This window comes from Chelon labrosus (assembly GCF_963514085.1).
Source record: "Chelon labrosus genome assembly, chromosome: 4".
In the NCBI taxonomy this organism is placed as follows: Eukaryota; Metazoa; Chordata; class Actinopteri; order Mugiliformes; family Mugilidae; genus Chelon; species Chelon labrosus.
Genome location: NC_140340.1, coordinates 23,825,288 through 23,851,863, shown reverse-complemented (window position 1 = coordinate 23,851,863; position 26,576 = coordinate 23,825,288). Strand labels below are relative to the sequence as shown.

The 26,576-nt window shown below is 41.0% G+C and overlaps 1 protein-coding gene across 2 annotated transcripts in view; it reads left to right on the top strand.

The window, feature by feature from the left end:
* chd6 (chromodomain helicase DNA binding protein 6) overlaps positions 1-26,576 on the top strand; it is a 102,583-nt gene that overhangs the window by 32,453 nt on the left and 43,554 nt on the right. For both annotated transcript variants that reach the window (XM_084543169.1, XM_084543168.1), the window contains exons 3-5: positions 10,777-11,407; positions 14,770-14,905; positions 25,761-25,914. In XM_084543169.1, the coding sequence (XP_084399295.1) occupies positions 10,777-11,407; positions 14,770-14,905; positions 25,761-25,914 (921 nt within the window). The remainder of the gene's footprint in view (positions 1-10,776; positions 11,408-14,769; positions 14,906-25,760; positions 25,915-26,576) is intronic.

Here is a 26,576-nt window from a genome sequence, read left to right as displayed (position 1 = left end):
CTCGGACTTCTGACATACCGCGCTGTGTTTTGCCTTTTACGTGGGCTGAAACTAAACTCGGGTAAGATTAACTCATGTTACGCAAACAAGCCAGACCTAAATATTCAGCAACTATCATCTTGCATTGAACCCACGGATGTATTTATTATCAGTTCTCTATTCTTATCAGATATATAGATGTGCAGACGTACAGACTGAGGCACTAATAGAAACAGGTAAAGGTTCTTGTGACACAGACTGACATCAGACACAGAGGTGGAATCAGTCCATGCAGACAGCAACGAAAGGGTTACCATGGTGACCACGTGTTTACATCCGCCTCCCCACTCCACCCAGCAGCTTTGGCATAGAGAGCCAGTTTCCATGGCAACGGCCCTGATACCCCTGCCTCACGCCAACTGCCGACGAGGCCGCTGAGCTCACTGCGCGTGTCTATCCTGTGTTTGTGTGTATGTGTGTTTGTGTGTGTGTGCGATTCATTGAGATGATTCCTCATACCTGCGTGAGGCGCTGAACCTGGTAGCACATCTGCACTGGCCTCATGACATGACGCCGCCGTACTCACTGCATGAAAACAGCAAAGACATGCACCTACTTCATGTGTTGAATAGTTTAAACGTACATCAATACGACATTCAGACTTTTCAGACAAAGATGCCACATGAGAGTTTGCATGCACACTCAGACATGCGCAGATGTCACTCATTCAGTCCTCCCACATTGGCCTAACCTGGCAGGCCAGACCCTTCGCAGAGCGTTTGCTCTCTGTTGTCTAGTTTCTAAATACAGTCGAGCGTCAGAAAGGACCACAGCCAGTTTTAGACCCTTCTCTGCTTTGCTGTCATAGGAACCACGCAGCCATTTCACATACGTAGGTGTGTTGGAGGAATCAATGGCCTGTGTTGTCGCTGTTTCAGGCTGCGTTTTCATCAGCTGCGTTCAGAATTCAACCTTTCTCACTGAATATTACACATAATCAGAGAAACGAGGCTGAGCTGGAACGTTTTCAAAACGCGCTCGCTTCCTCTGCCAGGTGCAAAAAAAACAAGTGCTACAGCTTGTGGTGACATTGGTATGGAAAACGTAAGGGCGATGTACAGTCTCTCACATTTCATCCAGATATGTGCAGAAAAAGAGGCGTTAAACAGACGGCAGATCACGCTGCACATACTGTAGCACTGAATGTTATATTAAACAGTTTGGCTCGAGGTGCATAAGCGGGTATCGACCTCCAGCTGTCAACCTGCAGATTCATTGATTGGCTGTTGTTTTTATGTATGGACTTTATATTCAAGAGAGAGCACACTATACTTCAGTGCATTTTTTTTTAAATATAATTGAAACTGCAGCACATGTTATATTGTGGGGTATGGAAAAATGGCAAAAGTCAAATATTTTTTCCGGAGGTGTTTCCTTTTAAAAGATATCAGCAATGTTCATGTTTTTTTTCTATCCAGTGCTGTAAAGGAAAGAGTGATTGTTTAGTAAAAGAATTACAGTATTTTTTTAAAGAAAGTCTGGGCTAATCTCAGTGGCTCATTTCTGCTAATCTCCTTCTGTTCCCTGACTGGCATTGATGCTGTTAAATTTCACAAGTGATCAGCTTGTTTTAAGCTAGTTTTTGAATGAATTGCTTTTAGTCATTTAATTAATTTCACTGTATTTTTTTAAGTATTTGGTGGTATATTTGCTTTTGATGATTTTGTAAAAAAATGTGTTTGACCTGATGTGAGAGATTGTGTTTGCTTTACATATTTATGGTTTGGTTATAATAATCCCTGCCAAGATGTCTGTGAAGGCTCTCAGTCATCCAGGTCATGGTATATCCAAAAAAGTTAAAGAAAGGCAACTGGCCTTGTTTAGTATCTTGAAGATACTGTTTCATCCAAGTTAATCGATGGCAGATTATATCTCAGTCCACCTCCCCTGTTTAGAGAATGATTTTCCAATTTGATGTAGGCTTTACTCCTCTTTCATACCACCTGTCTTTTCTGGCTAAAATGTGAACATTGTTGTCTTCAAAGGAGAGTCCTGTGTCAGGTGTAGGTGGACCACTGAATTGTTTCCTGATGAGCTGGCCCTCCTGTGTTAAGACTTACGTTTGTGAAATGGTTGTTTTGTCTCCCCAAAGTCTGTACATTCTTCACTGAACTGAACAGCATGAACTACATTGCTCTGTTTGTTTCTGGGTGTTTTGTCTTTGGAGTGAACAAGTAATCCTTACCAGTTGTCTCGATCTGCTACGGGCTAGTCCATTCATGTTAAGAGTGCGTTTGCTTGCACACGAATATGTCAGTGTATAATATTTGCAACAAACTCATTAAAAGCTTGTTTTTCCATGGTTGTCTATCTGCAAACATCATGTTTGAATGGTTTCTTGTTTGTATTGTCATATTCCAGCTAGTCAAATGAGACCATTTCATATTCAGCCATATGTAAATTGTAACTAAAGCTACTTTGAATACAGTTTCATGTCAAATACTTGTTCAGTGTGAGCAGAGAAGTCACAGGTTCTCCCCATACCTGTATGGCGTACAGGAAGATTAAAAGGTGTGGAGTCCGTTGAAAAATTTTACCTGTTTAATAAAATTTGCTTTCAAGGCTAACCATAATAGCATGTTCCAGCTGATGATCTACAACTGTAGCACGGCTAAGATGAGTTTCTGAGTTTAACTTTAGAATGTTTCTTCTGGGTGTGTGTCTTTATAAGCATGAATAAACTTCTGACAGTAATAGTTTGGATCTGACAGGACACTGAACACTGTGTTCTGAACACTTTGGTAGGAATTCATGTTACACGGTTACAGCATAGAATGTATAAAATATGGACAATGCATCTCCACTTCCTCCAATTGGTCAAACTGACGCTAAAATTCCAGGGATACGGACGGTGCCATCTTGCCATCTTTGGTTCCAGAGTCTGAGATAGTACTGTGTGAGAATGGAGCTCGTTATAGATGACTCGCCCACACTTCCTCAAGACCTTGATTTTGATTTGACGTTTGATTAACACTGCGCTCTGCTCTACCTCCACCAGTTACAAAGAAATGTTGGATTATACACTGTACTTATTTATTATTATTTTTTTTTTTACAGTCCTACAGGACTGCTTCTCAGAGCAGTTGTCGTGTCAACTGTTAATCATCATGATGTCACATCCTCTTTTTGTAGCGTCAAATAACTCAAACAAAACTTCTAAGAAAAATGGACACTTGAACATACATGAGTATCATATTAAGTACCTACAATGACAGAAACCATCTTTGACAAAAAATGTTTGACATATACTTAAGTGTTTTAGTTTGGCCCAAGTCCCATCCACATAGGATGGAGGTTATGACCTCTACTGCAGCCAGCTTCCAGGGGGGAGCTCCTAATGCTTTAATGCTGTCATGGCGTCCATCTTTCATACAGTCTGGTGCTTAATCACATGGAGCTGCAAAAATTCTTGCATCTTGCATCAGAAACTTCAGGGTCTTTGTCTTGCACTAGTAGGTTCCTCTACTTTTGAAGTGTATTTGTACATCTACATGGGGTAACCTTCAGAGTCCAGATGTATCCCATAATATGCAACACACAAACTAATAACAAATGAGTGAGAACTCAACAAAAATGGTAACTTGGCCTTTAATGGAAAGCAGATTTAGTGTGGTTTGTGTTCGATACTAGCACAAGAGGAAACGCTCTTTAAGTAGCCAAGTGTCCGTCAGTGCCTTTGGTCGATGTGAATCAGAACAACTCTGCTGTCTGCTTCACGCGCACATTGTATCCCAATATATTGACTTCTCTGCCCTTGATGCAACCTTCAGATGGAGGATAAAGGCACACTGACACTAAGTGGTCACTCAGAATTGATTGGTTTAAAATATTGATAGTTTGACTGATTGGTTGATTGTTACTCTACTTGTTGGGGTTAGGGTTAATGTTATGTCCAAGATGCAGATTGCATTGTGTAAAGGCAGCCACAGGTGTTTTAAGTAGCTGCAGCAGAGGTGTCAGTTTACTGCAGTGTTCATATTATATTTGCTTGGTAATGAAGCTGAAAACAAGGCCAGCACAGTGCATTTTGCTCACTAGCTTTCAGGTGGTACACAGTTCGGAAGTTATTTCAACATTATGATAGAAATTCAAGCTTTTGTCTGGGAGAACAGAGGTGTTCTTGAGCAGGACACATCAACACGCTTGCAGTGTGACGTTTGCTCTGACAGTATTTCGCTGTCGTTTGTCACTACGAAAAAGGATTGATTATCCACACGCTGACATTCATACCTGCAGAGCGTAAAGTGTGAGGAGGATGCGGTCTTGGTGGAAATTGAATCTGTGATGCAGTTTAGTGAATTCCTCTTGATCAATGTTTAACTAAGTCAGACTTATTGACTCAACACTGTCCGAGCGCAGAGCTGAGATAACTGTGAAACACAGACACAAGATACAGTGATTATAAAATCACTGAATGGAATGGAAATAAATAAATTAGACATAAATAAAACAATAGCTACCAAGAGTGCCCAAATAGCTCACCATAAACCTCCTACTGCTTCAAACCGCAATTGAGTTAAACAACAAATGAATGGCAAAAAAATAATAATAATAATTTAACTAATGAAATGTTAATAATACAGCAGCACATCAAAACCAGGAAGAATCGCTTTCTTATTGGCAACACTGTGCTGCCTTCATCCTGGTGCATTCTGGGAAACTGAGGCATTTCTGGTTAGGGATTCTGATACATCTTGCCATAATGAACTGGTTGACCAATGGGAGATTCTCTGGTTCAAAACATTCTCCCACTATTTATTTATTTAATAATGTAATTCTGATTAAAGGTGCAGTAGGCAGGATTGCGAAGATCCAGGACTTAGCCAAAAAATTTGAACATCGACAACTTCTCAGTCCCTCCCCCCTTTCCGCTAAAGCCCAAAACGGTCTCCCAAGCCCCTCCCCCCACAAGGGAGAGCTGTGCACGATAGAGCGCGTGCATATTGGCCCTGGAATACTGTGCACGAGCAGAGAACCGAGAGAGAGCGAGTAAACAAACTAGCATGGAACACACCGACGTAACAACAACAAAATAGTTTTTATAATACCCTTCGTTATTGCTAAATAATTTGACCTAAAGTACAACGATACAGTCGTTATACTGTAGGTCAAAATATTTAGCAATAGTCAACTTTAGGACAAAACCAAGGTTAGGATGTTTCTGAAAGTAGCCTACATCGGTGATGTTTGCTATCAGTAACAGTTAGAAGCATTCATTGTGGCGTTTTATTCCACAGTTTAGATTTATCAATTTGCTATGTGGTAGATATATGACCGCTACCTGTTGATGTGGTTAGACGTTTGAGAGTGAAGCTGAGGCACAGGCCTCAGACGAGGATTACATCCCGGCTCCTTCTACACGACCGCGGCCAAGGGGAGGGCGCTATGAAATGTGTGTCCATGAGCAGTGATTGACACTCTGTTAGATACACCCCTGGACTTGATTGGTGCATCTGAATGTAGCGGTGGATGTCTTGCAAATCGCGCTACAGGCTCTAGGTGGGGCCAGAGGAGCCGAATTTTTTTTTAAATGACCTGCTTTATGCAATTATACTTGAACATAGGGTCAGTTTCAGCAAATATGACAGAAAGTTAGTTTTATAAGACTTGCCTACTGCACCTTTAACTACCTTTGCTTGTTTTGTAAGAACACTCCTTTCCACTTTTTAAGCTATGCTCTCTGTTGCTACTGGAGACTTTGGATCTGAGTTCTATTTTAAGACAGCCATATATCTTTTTTGTTTGACAAGGACATTAGTTATTAAGGTACATGTTGAGAATCTAAAGCCGTGAAGAAACACTGTCTCTATTTTTTTTAATAGTTTCTGTGAATGTTGCGTCAGAACAGGTATTTCTAGACTGTATTTAGTACTTTTGTTGTATCATATAATATTTATCTAATTATGAGACGGTTTTATCATGTTTCCGCTGGAGTATGTTATGAAACTCTTTACTCTTGGCTTCACACTTTCTTCCACACGTCTGAAGATCTTTTTTACTCATGTTTAGTGGAGCATTGCAGCCACCGGGTTGAGCTGGAGCTCCGCAGGGGTCCCTTTGGATCTGGCTGCAGAGTCAGTTTGAATCTCCAAAAAGCTGTTACTTTGGAAAAAAAAAATGGAACTAGCTGTAACAGTACACAAGTAGTTATAAAAAATTCGCTTCATTCTGAATTTTAGTGATGTACCACTGCATCTGCTCCCTCACATACTTTGCAGTAAGTGGGTGGATGCAATGATTCAGAAATTCCTTCTTGGAATACTGCAGAGCACCGTTCTATTTAACCTTGATGGAACTGCAATCTCGCGCTCTGTTTGATACAAAGTAACCAACGGATATTGAAGCATCTCTGCATTTTTGATTTAAATGGATTTGAGACTATTTGCCCACATGCTACGCTGACCTTCAGGTACACCTACTAATCATGAATATTTATGAGTGCAAGTGTTTATGCAGATTCTATTAGAATATGTATCAGGTAATACACTTAAGCTCTGCTTCCCACCTGATGTCTTTGCGATGACAACTGGGTTTAAAAGTCCGAGGTGGATGGATGGGCACTGAAGTTCCCTTAGGGTACGGCTATCATCCATTAAGCTAGATTTATGCTTTTATGTTTGACCTGCATGTTGTGTTGGTCTGAAATGCATTTCGTCATCCACATCTCTCAGTGGCCGAGAAGAACAGAAAATTCACCTTTCCTCTGCCTCGTACATCTGAGTGGTCATTCCCACCATCCACACAACGTCTTTTCTCTTTTCTGCTTTGCGGGATTTTGGCAAAAGCAACTGTTTGTCAACATTTAACTTTGGGCCTGTTCAGACCTTGCAATGTGATCGCAAGTGACCGGCGTAAAAGACGGGTGTGAACACCCGTAGGACGCATCGAGATCGCATTTGAAAGATCCCATCTCTGACCACATTTGGAGATGGTCTGGGTCACATTTGACCTCATTCCTTTGGCAGTGTGAACACAATCCATCCTGAGTCACATTAAAAACGGCCTTTAGTTTTGCCTCATTGATTGAGAAAAAAACATACACCACTATTAGAAATGATTGCCTAAAAGGGAAAGAAACAGTAAGTGATGTGTGTTCACTTCACTTTGATGAGAGCCTTTTAAAATATTCTGTCCTTGTGGTTGTTGACTAACTAGTAGTAGTAGTTGATTACACAAAGAAACACAGAGGCAAAGATGTCACAGAAATCACTGACTTCTGGCATAGTTGCTGAATATTTATGTATGTATGTATATATGCTTACAAGGGTGTAGGCGCCACATAGATCCGTTGTGAGATGTAGGCCCCTCTAACATCTGTGCTGCAGGATGTTACTCTTTGATGTGATACAACCAGGAAGCAGCAGTAAGATGGGATCTGTTCAACCTTGGGTTGGAGTGGAAGAACACTGTGTAGCTGGAGAGCATGGGAGGAGTGTTGTAGAGTGGCTGTTGGATAGTGTGGTTCAGCCTTTTCCGGATGAGGATGTTGGAAACTTTGATGCCATAGACTGACTTCTTGGCGTCTCAGGGTTGTAGTTTGAGAAGGAAGAGTTCAGTCTCAAATAGAGTTGGGTCAGCATTTACATTTATTATAATCCTGTTGATCCTGTGCAATCAGAGGTGTTGTAGCTCCAGTTATGTTCCTGCACAAAGACAGATTCATTTAGGGCATGTAACTCTACTGTCATCTGCCCATGTGAAGCCTTTTTATATATATTTATTTTTTCGGCCTGAGAACCATATGACATAGTTAACCTCAACAATGATTATTCACAATTCACATGTTCGTTACTGTCATCATGACTGCATGGGGCTTTTTCAGAGAAAGTTCCTGTAGTATAGAGGAAGTGATGCATTTCTTGTTTCTTGTGTTTTTATAGCACTGACAGCGGCAGTAATATCTATTCTTAACTCCCTTGAGAAGTGTACATGTCTGGTTCTCCTTTTGTGGATTCATATAAAACACTTCCAGTGCAGTCACGTGGTAGCAGCACTGATGTACAACCACTCCTTCCACTGGCTGCGCTGTAAACAGAGGAGATGTTGACTCATCAGACAGAACCGTCACAGACTTAATAGTACCACGAGGCTCATTCAACCTGTCCCCCCGACCTGGGAGCCTGCACTCCATGAACTCTTTTGTTTTTGTTTTGTGGAATATAGCAGGTCATTTTGAGCCGTTAATGTCGAGGGTGTCCTGGTGGTTCAGCAGTTTGGGATGTGTATCAAAAGACTGTAACATCCTCAGGGTTGATGGAGGAATATTCTGCATATTAGGTTTTTAGTCGCAACGTGATTCACACATCAAACAGCACGTGCCCAGAATGGGATTTTTCCTCCCTTTGTCTGTCCATTATCGCTCAATCTATTTTTATAGTCCCCTGTTCTTCTCTCCTTTGTCCTTTTATTCCATTTTTTTCACTGTTCTCTCTCTCTCTAACCTGTCTTCTATTTCTTGTTGTTTCTATTTATCTCTTACCTTCTCAGAAAGCAATTTGATTCCAAAATTAAAGTTAAAAGAATGGTTACATAGAAAACAAGGTACTAGCTCCAGTACATTCCTGCATTCACATATGCAGTTTAACATTTTATGCATTAAGTAATCTATTTTTGTCAATCAGTATAAGAGGATAAGCTATAAACACAACTTTGACACATTATCATCTTATAAAGTTGATTATCAACTATTAACTAACTAGTTTTAGCTCAGTTTTGGTCTCCACAACACAAATTGGACCAGGTTTTGGCCACATAACCAATGTCCATTAGTCAAATTATCAAATATTAATTGTTAAGAATAGAAAAGACTTTATTGTCAGCTTTTTTTATATAAACAAAACAAAGCAGCGGAAGCTTTGTTTCGTCCTTGTTCTGAGCTGTTGCTGCTAAAAGCAAGAATGACGAGAGATTAAAAACAATCCCTAAACAGTCAACTGATGAATGCTAAATGTTTCATAGAGCTGAGGGGACCTGCAGAGCTGGGGAATAATACTCTGCACATAAGACACTACAAACGAACGAATTTGGCCCATTTTAAATATATTAAATAACGTGAATAGAAATGATATCATAGCCCTACTGTGAATTCTTAAATATAAACGCTGGTATTTAAATAATGGACAGTACAACAAAATAAAAGCTGTCGCTGAGTAAGGCTCAGTAAAACAAAACAAAAAAAACATTGAATAGGGGCTAAAATCACCAATATGATGTGTCCCATTGTGCATTCTGTGTAACTGCTGTTGTGTTGTACTCAACATCTGCACTGATTAGAACATCTGTGCAAAAGCGTTTATCTACTGCAGGGGTGTCAAACTCACTTTTGTTCAGGGGCCACTTACAGCCCAATTTGATCTCAAGGCATCTGGACCAGTAACATAAAAACATAACAACCTATAAGTAACAACAAGTCCACATTCTTCCCTTTGTTTTAGTGCAAAGAAGCACAAGTACATTATGACAATGTTTACTTTTAATTAGGGCTGGGCGATATGGCTGAAAAATGTATCACGATATAAGTGTTTCATATCAGTCGATATCGATAATTATTGATTCGTTTTTTTTTAACATATTCTATCCAGACTTCTCAACTGTGCTAAACTGCACCCTTATTTCTTTATATCGCTTTGATATTTTGTCGTATGGCACTGCTGCCGTGTACCTCGAGATCAGATGTTGCGCTAGACTTTTTCATTGTCTGTCACTTTGACAGGGTCATAAAAATCCCGTCATAACCCATTTTTACCCGTTAATTACATTTTTTAAAAATGATAACAATGACATATTCAATAGCATTTAATTTTCATTCATTTTTAATTAATATTCAGTAGCTGTGGAAAAAAAGATTCGGCTCATATAACCGGCAAACTAAGGCACTCAGACACTCACTCACTTAAGCCCAATACGTAGAGAAACGAAACTTAACCGACTCATAACCGCTGCTCGTGGTTCCGTGCTTAACCGAGTCAGCAGCCACTCACTCGGCCGGCAGAGAAACGAAACTCAACCGACTACTAATCAAGAGACAAGAGCCAATTAATATGCTTACTCTCACCAAGTTAGCAGACAACATCGGGCTGACTCTTGTATGACTTAAAATAACAAAAATATTGCCAAACTGTTGACGTGACCTTTCCTTTTTTATCTACAATTTCCTCTCGCACTGTCGCACACATATTCCCCTTTCACTCCACGCCGTTCTTTTTTTTGTTGTTGTTGCCACCAACCTGGTTTAGGCAGTGATAGGTCGAGAGGCTAAAGCCCTTCCTCTGCCTACACCCCCCAGAATGACTTGCAGTTCTGGCTCGGGCTTTTCTTCCTAATTTTTTCTAACGGAGTTCGAGTGAAATTATCGAACATTCTATCGAACGTATTTTCTATTGATATCGATCATGTGTCTATCACGATATATATCGTTATCGTTTTATCGCCCAGCCCTACTTTTAATGAACTATCCTTTTAAAAAACATTTTATGAACAACCTGAAAAATAAGTGACCCCTAGTCTTCAATGTCTTCTATATCATTTTCTCACTTTGCAAATTCCTCCAGTGGGCCAAATTTGATGCTCTGGCGGGCCGGTTTTGGCACCTGAGCCGTATGTTTGACACCCCTAATCTATCGTATCTTAACTACAATAGTAAAGTAGAGCTAGACACAGTTAATTAGAGATGGAGCCTGAGAACAGGATACAAATAAAATCACAATACTTCATTTATGATGCCCTTTTCTTTTTCAGATGTTCACTGGCCTCCTGAAGCACACACCACCTCCGGCCTCCGCTGCAGCAGCCTCCTCATCCGCCTCGGACCAAAACAGCAACGCACAAAACACAGTTCCCACGATCCCACGGGGACACCTGGTTGTGGGCCCCAAGGACCAGCTCCGCCTCCTCACCCCCGTGGGCAGCACGGCGACATCCAATCACTGCACGGCAGCCGGGGCCCACGCTGCTAGGCACTCCGGAGGAGCCCCGCGACCCCCCTCCTCCCTGAGCGAGGAGGATGACGGAGGAGGTGGAAGCAGGGTGAAGAAGAAAAGAAAGAAAAAGGACAAGAGAGAATGGGAGAAAGTCGAGGTGGAGGAAAAGGAAAGCATCAAACCAAAGAAACGGAGGGAGGAGAAGCAGGCGACGGTGGTCACGCTGAGGAAGAGCAAGGAGCCCAAGGAGGGAAAGGAGCGGAAGGAGCGTAGGACCAAGGGAAAGGAGGGCAGGAAAGACAGTGGCAAAGAGCTGAAGAATGTGGCAGGGGGGAAAACCTCAGGCGCTGCAGGGGCTCCTGGACCTGCTCAGGTGCCCGTTAAGGTGCCTGGCAAAAGAGGAAGAAAACCGAAGATCAAAGTCCTACCTCCTCTTCCCAAGAATCAAGGTCTGCAGGGATTCTCAGTGTGTGCGTTGTCTTTGTGGCTGATGGGGACAGTTTTTAAGTGGTTTTGTGTTAGAGTGGAGTTTGTGTTCATTTAAACTCAGACATCAGAGTCAGAGAATTAATCAGTTTGCAGATTGATAGAAAATGTTTACGATTTTCAAAATTAATTAACACATTAATGAGCTTTGACTGCTTTTTATCGTAACCTTGTGAATTCTATTTTGGACTCTTTGACCTGGACAATGTCTCTGGCCTTTTTAAATAAAGTGCAATTACAATAATTCAAATAATTAATAAAAACAGTCATCAGTAGGCTTAGCCTGGCATAGCCTCTGCACGCAGTTGGAGAGTCCTGCAACCAGCCACAAATTATGTGACTTATTGAAAAATGCCTTAATCACTGTTAACCTCTCGTCCTTTAAAGACATTTTATTGCCAAAACTATTCACTCACCCATCCAAATAATTGAATTCATGTGTTCCAATCACTTCCATGGCCACAGATGTATAAAATCAAGCACCTAGCCATGCAGACTGCTTCTACAAACATTTGTGAAAGAATGGGTCGCTCTCAGGAGCTCAGTGAATTCCAGCATGGTACTGTGATAGGATGCCACCTGTGCAACAAGTCGTTGTGAAATTTTCCTGCTACTAAATATTCCACAGTAAATTGTCTGTGGTATTATAACAAAGTGTAAGCGATTGGGAACAACAGCAACTCAGCCACGTAAAATGACAGAGCGGGGTCAGCAGATGCTGAGGCGCACAGTGCGCAGAGGTTGCCAACTTTCTGCAGAGTCAATCGCTACAGACCTCCAAACTTCATGTGGCCTTCAGATTAGCTCAAGAACAGTGCGTAGAGAGCTTCATGGAATGGGTTTCCATGGCCGAGCAGCTGCATCCAAGCCATACATCACCAAGTGCAATGCAAAGCGTCGGATGCAGTGGTGTAAAGCACGCTGCCACTCTAGGGCAGTGGAGACACGTTCTCTAGAGTGACGAATCACAGTTCTCCATCGGGCAATCTGATGGATGGGTTTGGGTTTGGTGGCTGCCAGGAGAACGGTACTTGTCTGACTGCATTGTGCCAAGTGTGTAGTTTGGTGGAGGGGGGATTATGATGTGGGGTTATTTTTCAGGAGCTGGGCTTGGCCCCTTAGTTCCAGTGAAAGGAACTCTGAATGCTTCAGCACACCAAGAGATTTTGGACAATTCCATGCTCCCAACTTTGTGGGAACAGTTTGGGGATGGCCCCTTCCTGTTCCAACATGACATGGATGAGCGAGTTAGGTGTGGAAGAACTTAACTGGCCTGCACAGAGTCCTGACCTCAACCTGATAGAACACTTTGGGGATGAATTAGAGTGAAGACTGTGAGCCAGGCCTTCTTGTCCAACATCAGTGTCTTCTGGAAGAATGGTCAGAAATTCCCATAAACACACTCCTAAACCTTGTGGAAAGCCTTCCCAGGAGATTTGAAGCAGTTATAGCTGCAAAGGGTGGGCTGACGTCATATTACACCCAATGGATTAAGAATGGGATGTCACTTATGCGTGTAAAGGCAGATGAGTGAATACTTTTAGCAATATACTGTATCCTTCTTTTACAACAGCTGTGATGGCAGGATCAAAACATTTTCTTCTCCAACGGCAGCAATTTTGTTGTAAACTAAACCTTGTTATTGGTGTTTAGATACACCTGTTCGTACATCCTGGGTGTCAAATGGGTTTTGACACTATCAGTTTTATGTAGTTCAGTTCAGTTCAGTTCAGTTCATATAAAATTTTATTTATATAGCGTCAGTAACAACATAAATTGTCTCAAGGTGCTTTGTAGAACATGATCTTACACATGGCCTGAACCCCCCAGAGCAAGAATTAAGGTGACAGTGGGAAGGAAAGCTCTCCTTTAACAGGAAAAGAACTTTAGCAGAACCTTAAAGCTCATATGGAGGGACACATCTGCTTGAGTCCATCCGGGCAGGGAGAGAAAAAGGGAGAGGAGAGGATAGGAGGAACGCGATAAACATACATCTGTCATAGATACAGACATCTGACTAAAGTAAAATCTGATCGTGATACTAGTACAAGATATAGCTGATGCATGTGACACATGGGAGATTGAATATATATATAAACCAGAGCATAGGAGCACAAAACTGTTAATTAGTAGTAGTTCTATTACAGGTGAGTTAGCTGCTATAGTAAGAGAAGATAATCCTTTATTTATCCCACAGTGGGATAAATATTAATGATAAACAATGATGCGTTCAGGTAGGAGTGGATAACTACAGGGTAGTTGATGAGACCAGGAGCAGAGATGAGTGGTGAGTGATGAGCTCTGCAAATCAGAAACCCACACAAGTAGATGGGGGGAGGAGGGGAGGGAAGGGGAGATGGAGAGAGGGACACACAGCTGTTAACATGCTATACAGGAGTAGCACACCAATGCACGGGTAGTAGAAAAGAAATTAGATAAAAAAGTAGAGGATAGGAGCTCAGCAGCTTAGGTTCTGTTCAGCTTGACAACAAATCAGTTTAAACGTCTTGTCCTAGGAATAGTACCAGATCTGATTGTCTGAAGGTGTTGGTGTTTAAAACGCAGCTAGTGACGTGATGATGACCGTGTTTGTTGTATCTCTAAGCAGGCCTCTAAATCAGGCTCAGCCTCCCTTTAGTTTTTTAATCTCTCACATCACATTCAGTTTGAGTTTCAGTGATACATCAGACGTGAGTGTGCATAGCGCGCTTGTGTCTCCTTCTCCGTTGCGACAACAACCGTAGTCGAAATTTTTTGTCCTCGACCAGCGTCAGAGCTGGAACATTTCAGGACTAACTGGGAGGCACAGATGATGCCTGTTCTATTCTTAAATGTCCCGAAATCGTGATCAGACGTGTCAGGATAAATGAAGCTTATGATGATGTGATTGTTGGATTTAATTAAGACAGAGGAAGCGCACTCGTGTGTTTGCACGTGTGTGGGTGGATGCATTAGCATTCTTTCAGAGCTGCAAAACAGACTGCCTGCAAGAATCATGTCAATAAATGTTTGAAGGTGCAGTCCTTGTGCCTTTACTGTATTTCACTTTTTTGGTCACTGCTAAGTCTGTTGTTGTCTGTTGATGGGTCTACTATTTTTGACAATACTGAAACTGTCCAGTCATTGGATGGATTGCATTAATCACCTGCAGAGTGTTAACATTCTTATATTTGTCCGTTGTGCACGTATTTCATTAGCAATTAGCCACTAATTAGCCCAAGTCCAGGTGTTCAAAATGTTCCCCCAAGATTTCAATGTCACCATGCACTCTAAAGCTTGCTTTCACTCGCTAATGTCCAATTCCCTATTCCCACTCTTGCTGCAGCACCTCCTAGCCAAGGACATCCCACTAAGGTTCCAGGGCACGCCGGGGGCGCCCAGGGCCACGGCAAGAACCACGGCCCGGCCAACAGCAAGACGCCGGTCCCCTCAGCGCCAAAACAGCGGGGTCGCAAACCCAGGTAAGACATTCTGACGGGCTAACAATTCCTGGTCGGGGGAGAGAAAAGATTGCAACGAGAACACTGCAGAAGGGAAGTAAAAGAGGGTGTTAGAAAAATGCTACAAGTGGACAGGGATGGAGAAAGGCAGCAGTAAACCTGTCACTGCCAACTAATTAGGCAGTTCATCTCTGGGCACCTCGGTTACAAACATTTGACTTTCAAGCAGTGTTTTGGAGTCAGAAAAGATGGGAAGGAGAGTTTAATTAAGATCCAAGACAACACAAATACTCTGAGTGGTTTGCACGTCAGCAAGATGATTTTGGAAAAGTTCTAGAACATTGATTCTGAGATGTCATGCGCATGGATGAGCTGATTACTTTGGATAATGGATAATATTTCTTCTACTCTAAAATCATTTTGATCTGAGGTTTACAACTGTTTACCTGCCCCTAAATATCAATCAGAATAGAAGTTTTTTGACATTAGCAAAGTAGCTCTGCTTGCTGTGGAGCATTGAATCTGTTGGAGATATAACAAGAGAAGAAGAAGGAGAAGAAGAAGGTTTCTCCTTTTTTTTATTGACAACATTGAATTAACTCAATAGAAGATGACAAGATGGAGCCACACTTTCAGCGTTGCTACTCAGGTCGAGGCTGGTTTTGTTCATCTTTGATCAATCAAACTGATTGTTTTGTTACCCCTGTGTTTCTGTCCCTCCTGGAAACTTGTGGGATAAACATACGGGGAAAGAATGGATTTATTCCAAGGAGAGAGAAGCAATGCTTTCAAGTGTTTACATGGTTCCAAATATAGCCAATATTGTTCTATTTAACAGAATATCCTTCTGTTCTGATTGAAGTGGTTACATTAGGCATTTTTTATTCTGGCTGTGCTATCATTCTGATAATTTGTGTAACACTAGTGTCCATGCAGATGCAGCAACTGATGAGACTTTTGAATGCTTGAAAATACAAGAAGGAAACTGCTTCCTGTCCAGCCTTCAAATCTTTATCGCATATAGATGTGTTACGACCCACCTGAGGGAAACCAGTACGTAGCATAAAGGATGACTCCCCCCTTTTCCCTGCTCCCACGAAGAATCAGTGCTTCAATGAACTTTCAGTCCAGAATAATCTTTATTCACCATCAGATTAAACTGAGCTTGGCCAAAACAACAAACAACCCTAACCTTAACCCTAGCCCTAACCAACACAAGTTCTACCTTACTTATCAAACAAAAATAAAATACAGCAGACCTTCCCTAGGCTCCCTGACCCAAAAACAAGAGAAAACATTAAGAAAGACCCTTTTAAACTGGACTTCTTCAGTTCTCCTCCAGTCACTGCCCAGCACATAGGAAACTGAAAAACCTAGGCTCTCCTCTTGAGATGCAGATGGACACAACCTCCTATGTGAATCTTAAGCTACATACCAAACACAATTTTTAAGCTATATACCAAAACCCCCTCAAGGCTAATGCAGAAACATAACTTTTATCAATGTCATTATTAAACCAAATTTTGTGTTTTGGTGAAGCATCACTTCTACTAACGTGCTTCTCGCCCTCGTGGGACCCACAGTTTCAATAAAAACGGACATGCTGACATATTCCTTGTCTTCTGTAGGTCGAGCTGTTCTTCAGTATTGAAATGAAAACACAAAGACAGGCAAGACGAACTGTCTGCCCTTCTTTTTACCTATCTTCTTGTTTCTCCCAGCTCCCTTCCTTAAATTGTTTACTGGCATTTTCCCTGTCCTTTTCCCATTCTCCTCTTTGTCAGCCTGCTTCAGAAAAACTGTGTGCTGTTTATCAGGTTGACAAATAGGAGCAGAGATAGAGGACATGGCGAGATGTCTTTTTCATTCAGAAAAGTAGTCACTGCTGTCATCGCTGTAGTCACTCTGTCTTCTTCCTTATACACTTTGCCTCATCCCCAGCTCTTTAACAAAGTATTGTCTCTGTGAGCCTTGACAGATTCAGTTTGACAAATAAGAAGTACAGATATCTGCATTAGATTTACTTCTCTTTGACCACAGTGACTCATAATGGCTGATATTCTCCGACAGTTTCCATCTCTATTAGTGGACAGATTATTATTAATTTGATTGTGTGCATGTCTCTGCTCCCAAGTAAAACAGCCGGTATTGTTTTTGTAATAAATGATCTTATTAGATGTAAAACTCTAAGAGAATGCATGAATTCTACTGTTTCATTAAAAGCCCCTAATTATGATGCTATCCCAACTATTAAAAACTATTTATACAGTATATGGCACATAGAATAAGATCATGTGTTTTGTATCAGTCTGTCTTAACGTTACCGTAATGATGCGGATATTGGATTTAGCGACAAATAGCAGCAGCCTGTGCTGTTCATACAGGAATACTTAACAAAATGCTTTTGAGATGTGGCATTCTTTGCTTGATAGCGCTTAAAAAGTTAAGATAGTTCACATTAATTCTGGAGTTGTGGGGAGGGAAGGGAGGGAGAGATGCTTTCAGGAAAATGGGAAAAAAAATGCAACTACAACATTGTTTCAAATGTCCAAAAATGTTCCGATTCGCTGAGACCATGGCTGAGTAAATTAGACCCTGGCAGGCCGCTGTAGTATTAAGATTGTATGGGAAACCCAGGGCAATTAAATGGAGACAGAAAGCTAAACTTTTGATGAAAGTGGAGAGAAATAAGATTTCAGATTCCATCACACGTTAATAAAAACCTAAAGGAAGGCAACTGGACATGTAGAGTTTGTTGAAGACATTTAGCTTCTTCAGTTCTAAAGGACTGGTAGAGAGTTGGTGGTGATGGGGAGATGTGCCTATTTAAAACCCTACTCCCAGTATAGTGAATATTCACCATTTTTGATATAAACTTCTGAACAGTGTATCTAAAAACTACACTGTTATTGATATCTAATTGAAATACGTTGTATATAGGAAAGACTTAAAGTGTGAATAAAGGGTAGCGGAAATAAGTAAGAAATGTGAACTTAAAAAAGGAAGGCGCTGCACACTAGAGAAAAAGACTGTAAACAGTAACGAGAATGTGAATGAGTGAGTGGAAGAGAAGGAAAAAGACAACAATACAAATGGATGAAGGTAATGAAGAGTTGAAAATCATTTCTGTAAAAGAAAGAAGGGAAAGGGAGATGGGCTCATTGAGGATGAGCGGCAATGACACGAAAGAGAAGAGAACAGATAAGAGAGGAGAAGAAGAAGAAGAAGAAGAGGAGGAAACCAGATAAAAATGTGGAGGAGAGAAATGAGGGGAAAAAGGGATGAATCATTGCACTACTTTACTGACTCTGGGTCATTTCCAGGTTGTTCTCTGGTATCAGGTTCATGTTTAGTTCAGATAACACCAGTCACAAAAAGATTAGAAAACCGTCGTGTGGCACGGTTTAATTCCATCGTAATCTGCCGCTTTGTCTTTCCTCACTGCTTGCCTTGCCAGAGTTTCAGTGCAGAGAGTATAACATTAACTGGGACAAGACAGGAAGATTTGTTTTATGACTCTTGGATCATTCTAGCAGTGTAGACCTCAGTTCACATGCCAGGGTCAGCCAGAGCAGGACGTCCTGGGGACTGATAAACACTTAAAAATCTGTGATGGAGGGGATTAATTCAGTAGCCTCACATATGTCCCCAGCATGCCTAGTACTATATTTATATGCTATATCCTATATCATATTATTAATTTCCTCCTGTAAAAAACGTAAATCTCCGCAATAAACTTCTATTTTTGTCCTGTTAAAAATAAATTTATATTTTTTTTGTTCTGGCACACATTCATTCATTCATAATTATGCCACTTTCTTGCGTAGCTTAAAATTAATGATTTTATGGCAATTCTAAGAGACATTAGGAATATTTGTAACCATGTCACATTTCATTTGACTGCATTCAAGGTGAAAAGTGCTCTTTTTAAGCTGGGTATATTAACACAGCTGTAAGTCTTACTTTGCGGGGTAAATGTGCTAGAAGCTGTGGACAAATCATTTCAATTAATTAAACATTAAGGCTCAATTTCTTTCACCATCAGTTCAGTTGTAAAAGCTTTTCTGCTGTACAGTATAAATACAGATTTATTTAGAAAATTAATACAAGAAGGGAAGAGAGGGTGAAACGAGTTTGTTGAAGAGTAGGACTGAAGAGGAGTGGACATGAGCCGATTAGTGTGAAGTTGTGGGTGAGTGCAGGAGAAACTGAAATAATGTAAGCCTACTTAGTTCTTATACACGGTGGCCGAGATAGCTCAACGTACTGCGACTCAAGAAAACACAGATAGAAGACAGAAAAATGGGCAAAGTCAGAAAACGTGTTCATCAGTTTGACAGCAGCTAACGCTCACTCCCAACAACGGCAAACACAGGAACCTGCTGCAAGAAGTGCAAACGACAAACGTAAATGTTTCAAGGGGTCTCCCAAAAGCCATGATCTTGGCAGGGACGAAGTTAATATTCAAAGCTTTATGACTTACAGAGTTGCTGTAGTGTTTGGTTTAGTTTTGTCTTTAACATCCTGATTGTGTGATTCCTGATGAGCCCTTTGCTTATTATTATCTTTCCAAATCAAATAATCTGACGGAACTAAATCTACTTGCAGATTGACGCCATTAATAATACGTACATGTTTATTCCGACCCTTTTTATCATGTTTTTGGAGTCCGTTTTCATTTGTGCTACTTGTGTTTCTGTATTTGCTGGTGTTCGAGTATTTGCATTGTTGTCAAACTGATGACAACCTTTTCTGTACTTGCACGTGTTTTCTTAGGTTTCAGAGTTTGTTGTTGTCGTTTGGGTGCCTGAGTAGACTCGATGTATTCAGTTTTTTTTGCTGTTGTTGTTGTCTTTGGTGGCAAATCAAGTTGGTAGCATTGAATGATCACCTACTAGCACCTCACCAAACATCCACATTGCATAATTTTAAAATTTCTTTCTGACTGACTTCATTTTCCAGAGTTAAGTTCTTCCACACAGCAGACATGTTTAGTCATGTGACCTTGGCAACGTTGATGCCAGCCAATGAAGAGGAAGACGACGTATTAAAGCGACAGGGACATGGTTTTGTTTTACAGTAGACCTAAAATAAATAACTACGTAAGATCGCCCTTGGCTGATGCCCAATACCAATCCGATCGTTTTAGAAATGCCTGGACCGATCCTGGTATACAGTCGTATGAAAAAGTTTGGGCACCCCTTAGGAAAATCATTGCATCAGTTTGTCACTTGCTGAGCTTTTGAAGCAGCAACTTTATTTTAACATATGTTATACCTTATGGAGACAGAAACATCTCAGTAGTGAAATAATTTTCATTGGTCCAACAGAAACATTTTTATGTGTATTTAAACAAAAATAGGCATGTGCATAAATTTGGGTACCCCAAAGAAATAATTCCATTAATATTTAGTAGAGCCTCCTTTTGCTGCAAGAACAGCCTGTAGACGCCTCCTATAGCCACAGACAAGTCCCTGAAGTCTGGCAGGTGGTAGTTTGGCCCATTCCTCCATACAAAACCCCTCCAGTTCAGTCAGGTTTTTTGGCTTCCGTGCGTAAACAGCCTGCTTCAAATCAATCCATACATTTTCAATGATGTTAAGGTCTGGGGACTGGGATGGCCATTCCAGAAGATTGTACTTGTGCTTCTGCATGAATTCCTTGGTGGATTTTGAACAGTGCTTAGGATCATTGTCCTGCTGAAGATTCCAACCCCGGCATAGCTTCAACTTTGTGACAGATTCTTGAACATTCTTGTCAAGAATCTGCTGATACTGAGAGGAATTCATGTGGCCCTCAACTTTAACAAGGTTTCCAGTCCCTGTGCTAGCCACACAGCCCCATAACATGATGGACCCTCCACCAAATTTCACAGTAGGCACTAAGTTCTTCTCATGGAATTCAGTGTGTTTTTTTCGCCATGCATACCTCCTCTTGTTCTGACCAAATAACTCTATCTTAGACCACAGTATTTTTTTCCAAAATGCTTCTGGCTTGTCCAGAAGTGCTTTTGCATACGTCATGGGGCTCTTGTTGTGACGAACACTCAGGAAAGGCTTTTTGCGCATCAGTCTTCCAAAGAGCTTTCCCTGGTGCAAGGTACGCTGGATTGTGGAACAATGAACAACTACACCATCAGTAGCCAGATGTTCTTGTAGTTCTCTGGAGGTGGTCTGTGGCTTATCTGTGACCATTCTAACCATCCTTCACCTGTGCCTTTCCAGTATTTTTTTTGGCCAACCACATCTTTCCTTCACAAGTACTGTTCTTGTGGCCTTCCATTTCTGCACCACATTTCTGACTGTGGAGACAGACAGTCCAAACCTTCTTGATAATTTCTTGTACCCTTCTCCTAATTCATGATAATGAATTTTTGGTCAGTGGAGGGTTGTTTTGATGCCCCCATGTTGCCACACTCTAAAAAATAACCTAGGACAAGCACAGCCAGCAATTGCCTCTGTTAAATAGCCTTTTTCATGATTGGTTCCACCTGTTTTTGTAATTGAAGGTCTCACAAGCTAGTCAAAGCAATTTTGTGCTGCAACCTGCCAGCTATAAATCCCTACAGGTCTTGAAATCAATGTGATTAAAAGGGTGCCCAAACTTTTGCACGTACCATTTTTTACATTTTAATTCATCAAAATAAAACTACGTAATGCTACTCTGAGAATTTTGGTCTGGAAAACACTCAAATGTCTACATCTCAGTAGGAAATCAAATCTTGTTGCTGTGATCTTCTTTTATAAAGTTAGAGCAAATTATCATGAAATCTTAGAGGGGTGCCCAAACTTTTTCATACAACTGTATCTCCTGGTACCTAGCGGAACATCCCTTTGTTTTACTGACGTGAGTAAAACTGCACTTGCAGACAGAGGGTCTTTCTGTGAGGTTAATGTGTGGGATCAGTCTCATGAATGGAGTAAAAACTGGGTCACATGCACGTTCAGCAAAGAGCGGTCGCTGCTTGGAAGAAGTGGCACTGACTGATTCAAATCGTGTGTGTTGTCACTTCCACATTATGTTAATAAAAACATACAGCGGTGTGAAATGCTGTTTCTCCTGCTCCCACTGTGCTACATACATGCTGACAAGACACACACACTTAACTACTATAACTGCAACTGCTGCTGCGCTACTCTATCTACTCCACTACAACACATTTAGACACAGAACACACAAAGATTTTCTTTACAGAAGACATGCAAAAGAAGAAGGAACGCAGCTTTTAACATATAAATAAATAAATAAATAAACTGTATTAAAACTCAATAATGAAAAATACATATATACAATCACGTCATCATTTTCAACATAAAACTGTAAATTCTTCTTATTGTAATTCTTCTTATTTCATTTAAGTTTAGTCACAACCACAATTTTCAGTGATGCTGAGGAACATGCAATAAATGCAAAAACAATTAAAATGCAGTCATAAGAGAGGAATGCATTACTATATCAGTTAGCAATTAAAACCACTGATATAGGAAGAGAAACCCGTAGTGAAATAATATATAAAATAATAATTATCCCCTTAGTGATCCCACATGGGGAAATTATTTCTCTGCATTCATTCACACGGTACAGTGTACAGTCTGAGCAGTGGGATGCCACCTGTGTAGCAATTTGGGGGTTAGGTGCTTGCTCCTCAGCCATGGACATGGGGCGATGCAAACTTGTCACCCTTCAGTCCCAAAGCTGCTTCCCTAACCACTACACCAAGGGTCCCCAGCAAGGACATAAAGGAATTAATGTTAACAAGTCCGTCCTGGATTTTTTGCACTGCAACATATTGAAAAAAAAAAGAGACCCGTTGTCACCCGTTGCTTTGTAGCTTACTGCTGGTCAGTATTAGAGATTCCAGGTTTTAGTCGCCTAGGTAACCCGGTTGCACATTTCCCACCTCAAATATTGGACATATATACAGTGGACCATTTACCTAGTTTCATTCGTTGCTCCAAGCCTGCCATCAGCATGTTGAATTTGGTGTTAGGAACCAAAAGTCATGGACGGTGTGTCCTTGTGGCAAACGGTTGGGGAAGTATGTTTGCGCCACATGTCAGTCAGCAGGATCAGCTGCTCCTGTTGGCCTTCGCCTTCAATTGTCGAGATTCATTCAGGTTGGTAGCCTCCCAACTTCACGCTACAACTCCGTGAATTTCATTCCATAGTCTCTGGTTGCCACATCTCTGCAAGTCACTTCATGTGCGTACGCCCCTTAAGAAGATCAGCTCCAAGCACGCTCTCCAACAAGCAGGATAAAAGATAATGAGGCCCTCACTTAGTCTACTTATTACAAAATTAATCTGCTAGTTTAAAAAGTGACTGTGATAAGCCTTAAGTGTCCACTTTAAGAACAGATGTTCAATAATCTATAATAACATCATAAGAAAATAAAACAAATGTGGGGCTCCTGGGGTCAGTGATCACCTGTTGCGCCGTATACTACTGACTTTTCAGGAAATGATCATTCTCGTACTGCACCACATACACCGCTGAATCTTACGGGATGGCGAATGGGAAAGACGGCAGAACAGATGCTGTTACTATGGCTACAGTTTGACACGTATGATTTAATCCATAACCCATAATCTGTAAATGTCACTGCTGTGTTCAGAGTATTGCACCATACACTTCCTGCAAACTGCCCAAGCAACAACATATGCATTTGATAATGCATTATGTATAATAATGATTTTTACAGCACAAACATTATACTTCGTCTGTGACCTTACAGTTTGTGAATACATTATTTTATATAAAGCGGTAGCAAAGCTAAAATCAAGAAAACGTACTATGTTTTACTCATTACCCCAGTGAATAAACTGCAGTCATAAAAACTAATGTATATCTGTGTAGAGTCTTTCTAGCAGATACAAAGCGCTGGGCGAAAAAAAAAAAAAAATTGTCTCCAGAGATACCTGGACCGGCTGGAGGAGCTGAGAAGCACATCATTGACTTCAGACTACTGCTAAAAAGAAAAACTTACTGTAGGCAGATACAACTATACAGTTAAACTGTAGCTACAGGAATTTATCTATAGTGCTCATCTTTATTGACATACATACAGAATGAGCATTATTTTTGCTAGAGTGAGAACTGATGAGTGTTAAAGTTCAGTTTGCCACAGATAAATGTAGTGCAGAATATCACAAATATATTTAAGAAGACTGTTCAAATAGTGCAGTAATATTTGTTGTGCAAGTGTCCATCTCGACTGAGAGCAGCTTGCGCAATGTTTGGGAGTTTGTGGTTGTATGGTAGTGCGTTGTGAGTGTGTTTTGATGTCGGGGAGGTTATAGAGTGTTTGGAGCAGGGAGAGCGTGTTTCAACAGAACTTGAAAGAAGCTGCTACATGTGGATATCTGTGTTTGTGGTGCACTCACTGACCCGGTGTTCAGCTAAGCCCTCACTTCAGTGTCTAGTGGTTGATCTTATTGGACATATCTAACAACATTTAGAGGGACAATATTTCTTAAATCCAATCGAAATTGTTCTGATTAGAGATTTCAACTTAACTGTTTACATAATGAAATGATCTGATAAGATATTGGATAAAAACAATTGGATCAAGCCTTTACAGTGTTATTCCGGATAAAAAAAAAAAAATCCTTCCAGTCTGCGCTAATTGAGGTGTTTATATGAGCTTATATGATATTACTCTGATAATTAGCAAAGTTATCTAGTTAGTATATGTGTAAAAGTCTGAAGTGTCTGGATTTGCTCATTTCTTGGTCTCTTTCTGCTTCAGATCCCAGGCTGGCCATTGTTATCCAGACATCCATGCTTGCTGTAGTCGCATCCACTTTTAAGTGATCACATCAATGCTTATGAACAAAGCTGTAGATGACTAATCACATTTCAGCGTCTGTTAGAGAATGGTCCTCTGTGACGTTTTCTGTGAAAGGGAGATGATTATGCCACAAATATGCAAATATGTCATTTAGTCAGCACTTTCACAGACCCACTGTAAACCAGGAAACAACCAGATTTTTCATTCAGTCCTTCTGTTTTGATTCAGCCTGTCAGTCGTGGGGACTCGAAAGTACTTTCAATCTGTGACGTATTTGGCTGGTCGAGGCGGTTGCTCTCAGTGATTGGCCAGTGGTTATACACTGATCTGGTATTACATTATGACTACCTTACTAATATTGTGTAGGTCTCCCTTGTGTCTCCAAAACGGTTGTGACTCCTCAGAGAATGGACATGGGTCTTCTGAGGGTGTCCTGTGGTGTCTGGTAACAGAATGTTGTGTGGGCCTTTGGGTCCTATGGGTTGAGGAGAGGGGCCTTTGCTTAACATCCCACAGATACTTGATCAGTGAATTTGGAGGCCAGGTCAACACCTTGTTCTGTTCTTCATGTTTTTTGAGTTGTTCCTAAACCGTTTTTGTGTGTGTGCCTGTGTCAGGCTGCATCCTGCTGTGGATGGCTGCTGCCATCAAGGAGTGTCATTGCTATAGGGTGGGGATGTCTGGTCTGGTCTAGGTGGGTCCTATATGTCTAAGTAACATCCATATGAATGCCAGGTCCAAAAGTTTCCCAGCAGAACAGGTTTAATGTTGTGGCCGACTGGTGTATGTGTGTCTTCTTCAATTTCCCCATTTATTTTTCATTAATTTCTTTGCTCACACTCAAAAGACATTAGTAGAGATGGTCAGTATGTTGGACCATTTTTATATAAGACTCTTTTAAGAGCTAGATGTGACCAGTATTCTCCCACTAATCAAGAAGGACTTCTCCTGTGAGTGGTCATAATGTTATGCCTGATCGGTGTATGTAACTTTCTCTACCTGTCCTCCACAAATCCCCAGATTGCAGTTGGGCCCGCTGCAGGCTTCGGAGCTGCTAATCACTGATCAGAATTCTTCCCCTCACAGAGATCCTGGCGCGGCGCCGGTGGAGAAGAAGAAGAAGGGGAAGAGGAGAAAACGGGAGCCGGCTGTCCAGGAGGGGGTGGAGAGTGACGACGCTACCTCAATGTCAGCCCTCAACATGGGCGGAGAGGACAGCCAGGATCCCTTGGATAACGCAGTGAGTGCACAGTGAGACTAGATGGAGCCCAGACACAGTGGGTAACACGGAACAACTGGACTTAACTTTATATTATTATTTAGGTGTGTACATATACAGTACATAGTTGTCACTTTCACTTTGGAAAATAATTTATAAGGACTGAGGGAACTCTGTAAAAGGATGAAAGCTTTGCTGTCATAATGTAGGCAAAAAATAGAAACAATAAGCTTGTCAAAAAGATCATCTTAACTCAACAACTAATATCATTGTAGTAGTCTTACATAAGCAGCAACATCGACGGTAGTTTGGAATAAACTACCATTGAAGAGCAGCGTAACGTCAGTGTTCTAGTAGCCTTCCATCATCAGTAGACTTTTTGTTTGTGAATGTTTGACTTCTAAGTGCTCTTTTGCTTTAAACAGATTGTTTTTGTTATATTAATCGAACTGAGACTTTATTCCTTCCATACCTGAACTTCTTTTTCCTTTTCTTACTACTTCTCTTTTTTGATGATATTTCATGGTCAATCACAAAACTGTCGTCATTACTCTATTTCCTCTCTTTCTATGCATCTTACATTTGGTGTATTTGTAAGACTTGCAACTTACACTTTATGGGAGCAACTGCAACGAAACAATTTCCTTGAAGGATTAATAACGTACTCTGATTCTGATCTCTTT